The following is a 6814-nucleotide window of genomic DNA, read 5'->3' on the forward strand; positions in this document are numbered from 1 at the left end:
ACTGTTTACAATAGCAAAGACCTGGAACCAACCCAAATGCCCATCAATGATAGACTGGACAGGGAAAATGTGGCACATATACACCATGGAATATTATGCAGCCATCAAAAACGGTGAGTTCATGTCCTTTGTTGGGACATGGATGAACCTGAAAACCATCATTCTCAGCAAACTGACACAAGAACAGAAAATCAAGCACCACATGTTCTCACTCATAGGCGGGTGTTGGAACAATGAGAACGCATGGACACAGGGAGGGGAGCATCACACACTGGGGTCTGTAGGGGGGAAATAGGAGAGGGACAGCAGGAGGTGGGGAGTTGGGGAGAGATAGCATCGGGAGAAATGCCAGATATAGGTGACAGGGAGGAAGGCAGCACATCACACTGCCATGTGTGTACCTATGCAACAATCTTGCATGTTCTTCACATGTACCGCAAAACCTAAAATGCAATTAAAAATAAATAAATCAATAAAACAGAACATCAATAAAGTTTTATGTAAAAAAAAAAAAAGGAATTGTATTTAATTAGGAAAAAAATGAAGTCAAATTGTCTCTGTTTGCAGATGACATGATTGCATATTTAGAAAACCTCATCCTCTCAGCCCAAAATCTCCTTAAGATGATAAGCAACTTCAGCAATATCTCAGGATACAAAGTAAATGTGCAAAAATCACAAGCATTCCTATACACCAATAACAAACAGAGGGCCAAATCATGAGTGAACTCTCACTCACAATTGCTACAAAGAGAATAAAATACCTAGAAATACAAGTTACAAGGGATGTGAAAGACCTCTTCAAGGAGAACTGCAAAGCACTGCTCAAGGAAATAAGAGAGGACACAAACAAATGGAAAAACAGTCCATGCTCATGGTTAGGAAGAATCAATACCATGAAAATGGCCATACTGCCCAAAGTAATTTATAGATTCAATGCTATTCCCATCAAGCTACCATTGACTTTCTTCACAGAATTGGAAAAAACTACTTTAAATTTCATATGGAACCAAAAAGAGCCCGCATAGCCAAGACAATCCTAAGCAAAAAGAACAAAGCTGGAGGCATCACACTACCAAACTTCAAACTATACTACAAGGCTACAGAAACCAAAACAGCATGGTACTGGTACCAAAACAGAGATATAGGCTAATGGAACAGAACAGAGACCTCAGAAATAATGTCACACATCTACAACCATCTGATTTTTGACAAACCTGACACAAACAAGCAATGGGGAAAGGATTCCCTATTTAATAAATGGTACTGGGGAAACTGGCTAGCCATATGCAAAAAGCTGAAACTGGATCTCTTCCTTATACTTTATACAAAAATTAACTCAAAATGGATTAAAGATTTAAACATAAGACCTAACACCATAAAAACCTGAGAAGAAAACCTTGGCAATACCATTTAGGACATAGGCAAGGGCAAGGACTTCATGACTATACACCAAAAGCAATGGCAACAAAAGCCAAAATAGACAAATGGGATCTAATTAAGGTAAAAGGCTTCTGCACAGCAAAAGAAACTATCATTAGAGTGAACTGACAATGAACAGAATGGGAAAAAATTTTTGCCATCTACCCATCTAACAAAGGACTAATATCCAGAATTTACAAATAACTCAAATTTACAAGAAATAAACAACCCCATGAAAAAGTGGGCAAAGGATATGAACAGACACTTCTCCAAAGAAGACATTTATGCAGCCAAGAAACATATGAAAAAAAGATCATCATCACTGATCATCAGAGAAATGCAAATCAAAACCACATTGAGATACCATCTCATGCCAGTTAGAATGATGATTATTAAAAAATCAGGAGACAACTGATGCTGGAGAGGATGTGGAGAAACAGGAATGCTTTTACACTGTTGGTGAGAGTGTAAATTAGTTCAACCATGTGGAAGACACTGTGGTGATTCTTCAAGGATCTAAAAACAGAAATACCATTTGACCCAGCAATCCCATTACTGGGTATATACCTAAAGGATTATAAATTATTATAAAGACACATGCACACGTATGTTTATTGCGGCACTGTTTACAATAGCAAAGACTTGAAACCAACCCAAATGCCCATCAGTGATAGACTGGATAAAGAAAATGTAGCACATATACACCATGGAATACTCCGCAGCCATAAAAAACATGAGTTCATATCCTTTGCGGGGACCTGGATGAAGGTGGAAACCATCATTCTCAGCAAACTGACGCAAGAACAGAAAATCAAACACCGCATGTTCTCACTCATAAGTGGGTGTTGAACAATGAGAACACATGGAGACAGGGAGGGGAACATCACACACTGGGGCCTGTTGGGGTTGGGAGGGATAGCATTAGGAAAAATAACTAATGTAGATGACGTGGTGATGGATGTAGCAAACCACCATGCTATGTGTATAGCTATGTAACAAACCTGCACATTCTGCATATATACCCTAGAACTTAAAGTATAATAATAAAAAATAATTAACTGGGCATGGTGGTGGGTGCTTGTAGTCCCAGCTACTTGGGAGGCTGAAGTGGGTGAATTGCTTGAACCCAAGAGGCAGGGGTTGCAGTGAGCTGAGATGGCACCACTTCACTCCAGCCTGGGTGATAGAGTTAGACTCCCTCTCAAAAACAAAACAAAACAAAACAAAACAAAACAAAACAGCTCTTGGGCTTGGGCTTGGGACTTTTTCTAAGGACTGCAGAGAGTTTGGGGAGGAGAGGGACATAAGAAACCACAGCAGGGTGTAACAGCAGCCAACCAGAATTAGACCAAGATGACAGCCCATTAAAAGAGCACCTCACAGACTTAGAAAAGCCAGTGCAGTCCATGGAAACTTTATGACTCCAAATAACCTGAACATTTATATTGCCATATCCAGAACAGACTTCAGCCCAGCCTGTCCTAGGTATGGTGGTAGAAAACAGTAGGGAACTAATGACCGCAGCCCTAAGAGAGGCAAACTGACTGCCTTGTTTAGGAAATTTTTGGTTACTATAATAAAGGCCCACTGAAAAGGGTATAAACAAGATAGAAGTGTATTTTCCTCTCATGCATTTACCTGAACAGAAGCAGTCCTGATTGACATGGTGGCTCCATGGCAACAGGGACCCAGGCTCTCGCCTTCTTAGTGCTCTGCCTCCCATAGCATGTGATTTTCACCTTGTGGCCTAAGATGGTTTTTTCAATGGCCAACAGGAAAGAGAGAAGGGAAGAAGGTCCCTTCTCTTCTTTTTAAGGGCACACATCACTTCTGCTCCCATCCCATTGGCCAGATCTAGTCAGTGGTTACACCAAACTGCACAGGAGGCTGAAGAACATGTTCTCCAGCTGGACAGCCTGCTTAGTTGCTACTGACATGTGTCTCTTCTTCTCTTTGCAGGGGAGGACCCACAGATCCTGTAGACTACCTACCAGCAGCACCTCGGGGGATCTACAAGGAAAGAGAGCTTCCCTATTACCCAGGGTCTCATCCTATGCACCCTCCCAAAGGGAGCTATCCCCGCCCCGCAGAGCTGAGGGTGGCAGATCTCCAGTATCCTCAGCACTACCCACCCCCAACAGCCCCCCAGCACAAGGGACCCTTTCGACAAGATGTTCCACCTTCCCCTCCTCAGCACCAAAGAATGCCAGCCTATCAGGAAACAGGCAGACCAGGGCCCCGTGCGGGCAGCCCAGACCGGTACCCTTACCGAACCCAGGATTCCCGGCAGAAGAACCCCATGACTGCAGCCGTATAGCTGAATGCCACCAAGTCCAGTCGAGCCCAGAAAGGAAGGTGTCTACACTACCTTTGCCCCTTCTAGACCTGAAGACCTCCTTCGTGTTAGGAATTCTCCATGGTATTGATTAGCTGTTTCTCACTGAGGTTGTAATGATTGACTGCTAATCAGAGGGAAAAAGAAGGGGAAGGGGATTGGGGAGGAAAAAATCAGAAGAAAGGCAAAATGTGGGGCCACAAAAACAAAACTACTTGTTATCTGAAACACTTTCAGAATTGTTCAAATCAATCAGAGTGGCAACTGAACAAACAAACAGCTAACAATGGAGCTCTACTCCGGGGTGCCTCCCCGGCTAGATAATGTGTGCTGATGTGCAGACACGTGGACACCCCCTCTATGGGATTGGTGGTCCAAAGGCAGTCTCTGCCAGACAGCATTACCCGCTCAGAGACGGAGCCTCAGCCCCCTTATTAGAGCTGTTAAGTCTAAGGAGTGGCAGAGTAGACAGAGAGAGAGGCATCTTGAGTGAGTATAGGCTTTTTTACTCAGAAAACAACAGCAAACATGACTAGTGATCTTGAAATGTTTTATACCAAGAGAAAGACCACATTTCTTTATTTGCAGAATTTCTCAGATTCCTGATACCACTCATTTGATGTAAACATTTCATGTTTCTTCACTTTTGATATGAAAAACGGTAAAATGCATTATTAGTCCTGGAAGAATGTGCACTGCTCGTCAGAGCTTCCAGAAGGAATATATTCCAAGGACCAGTATGATCAGGCTAAGGCTGGACATCACATGGTCCTCACCTTCTTCCCTCCCGCATTCTAGGTATGGAGATACCTGGTTTCAGAGTCAGCCCCAAATCTCCTGCCTATAATTTACTTTAACTGGGGTCTCTACTTTAAGGTTCCCACTTGAAGGCTGCATATAGTTGGGAAAAGGAGGATCTACTGGGTAGGTCACACAGGAGGCAGTACCCTGGAAATGCCAAGTCCAGACTCAGTGCCAAGCAGTAACCATCTGCATTCGGGGAAAGTGAGGAGCTGACCGTGGCCTCTGGAAACTGATGACCAGCAGGCATTATATGGAAGTGAATGAGGGTGTGTGTGTTGGGGGGGGGTGGTTTGATCACATGTGATTGCTAGTATGGATAATGAAAGATTAATAATGCTTTCTGAAGAGTTTGATGCATAGTGGGGAAATGGAGGGAAATGGAGAAAAGGCATTAAGACTAAATCTACCTGCATTTGCTATATTTTATCAACAAAAGTCAGGGCAAGGCCAAGTCCTCCAACTGGAAAAGGACAGTGTTATGGCTTTAAAAAGCTGAAACCCCACCCTCTAAGTAGAACCAACCCATCACCCTATTTTTTGGGCTTTGCCATAATTTTCTATGAAAACTAAAACCTCTAAAACACACAACCTAACCCAAATGAAAACGCAAGCAAAAGACTGTGAAAGACAGCGAAACCTGAGCATTGGTTTGAACTGGGCAGTGATTCAAAATACTTAAAGCCTTTTCACATGCCTTCTTTATTCCTTCCAAAAAAATGTCTTGAGTTTAATTTAGATATATTTTGGCTGAGATTAGCATGCCTCTGACTCACACGATTTAATAAATTATAGTCTTATTGAATACATACGACATCGCTCTACCCTAGTTTACTCTTATCTTTTTAACTTAAAATAGAGTTCTGTTACCAAGAATGATGCAACTGCTTGTTTTAGATGTAAATAGTGTTACTTCCTGGACTTTGAGATATTATTTTATAAACTGCAGTTTACTATGGCCCTCTTGAATACAGACTATCAAGTTTTCTGTCTCTGTTCTGTCATCCCTCTTCAGCCAGGCACCTTTAGATTGTTTGCAGTTTGTTCAAAGTGGTTGAGGATCTCAGGCCCTGCTCACCTGAAGGTGGAGTGCAGGGGAGCTGCGGCGTTTCCCTCTGACCTGCTGAATGCTACCTGCCCCTCAAGCTAAATGAACCTTAAAGAAGAAAATGATAACATGAGGGATGTGTAACCTGTATTGAAGCGTTAAAAACCAGCAGCTCTTCAGTATGTTCCATATTTTAGCCAAAGTACTCTAGATTACTAAACATAACCAAGCCAGAACGTTCCTTCTTAACTAAGCCTAGGCCACTTGAGGGGCAGCCAGGGATGATGGTGTAAGGTGAGACTCCTGTGTCTTGGAGGAGTGGCCTTTTTGGGAAGAGTGCCCATGTTTTCACCTGCGGTGTTGCCACCATAGGGTGCAGTACCTGCTGCAAACAGGCTTAGGGTAAACTGCTCCAAAGCTGGGTTTTGTATTGTATACAAAGTCAATAAAATAGTTGCTAATCCTGAGTGGCAGCCAGTGATGTGAAGGTACTATTAAAGTGAACAAAAACTAGATTGCAACAGTTTTCTTTCCTTGCTTGAAGTATAACACACGCTCCATTTGATCCTGCCTGAAAGAAGCTAACATTATATTTGTGACAGAGGATCCATCAAGCCAAGCAACAATTAACAGCTCAAATGTAAGATTTATAAATGCCTGGGTACTGACCCTTCAATTGTTACCACCCAGAGGTTACAGGACTCTTTCCCAGCATTTAGGCGAATAGGATTTTAGAGTATTTAGAAGACCAAGCTATAATCAGTAAGGTGCCTGGGAGCAGGACATAGCTCCCAATTTATTTATGGCCTTGGGAAAACTCAATCTGGTGTCTCCCTGTAGCTCAGAACACTACTACACACCCTGGAACAGAGTGGCACATCGAGCTCCAAACCCAATCAACATACATACACCTGGCTGCACATCTGACTGCTGGGTCATGAAGGCCTCGAAATGAGGTTTGCCCTCGAGTCACTAGATATTTTAAGAAGCCCTATTTTTCTTCTTTTTGCAAGAATAGAGAGGTGAAAGAGGACAGACCACTGAAAACTTTTAGATGCAGGAGAATTTAGTCTTCCACAAGGGAGACAAACAGCCTCCCAAGAATCCATGATGCCAGCGGGTGTGGCGCTCTCACTCTTGGTATAATATCATTTCCTCACAATATCAAATCAGAGGATGAAAGACAAGCTCAGAAACAGGAAGATTTTC

At 42.7% G+C, this 6814-nt stretch overlaps 1 protein-coding gene across 1 annotated transcript in view; it reads left to right on the plus strand.

Moving 5' to 3' along the window:
• PARD3B (par-3 family cell polarity regulator beta) overlaps positions 1–6120 on the plus strand; it is a 1123121-nt gene extending 1117001 nt beyond the window's left edge. Inside the window, exon 23 of the mRNA XM_017536909.2 lies at positions 3381–6120. Coding sequence (XP_017392398.1) covers positions 3381–3738 — 358 coding nt within the window. The 3' untranslated portion in view covers positions 3739–6120. The remainder of the gene's footprint in view (positions 1–3380) is intronic.
• Positions 6121–6814: the final 694 nt, after the last annotated feature.

This window comes from Cebus imitator, unplaced genomic scaffold (assembly GCF_001604975.1).
Source record: "Cebus imitator isolate Cc_AM_T3 unplaced genomic scaffold, Cebus_imitator-1.0 Scaffold101, whole genome shotgun sequence".
In the NCBI taxonomy this organism is placed as follows: Eukaryota; Metazoa; Chordata; class Mammalia; order Primates; family Cebidae; genus Cebus; species Cebus imitator.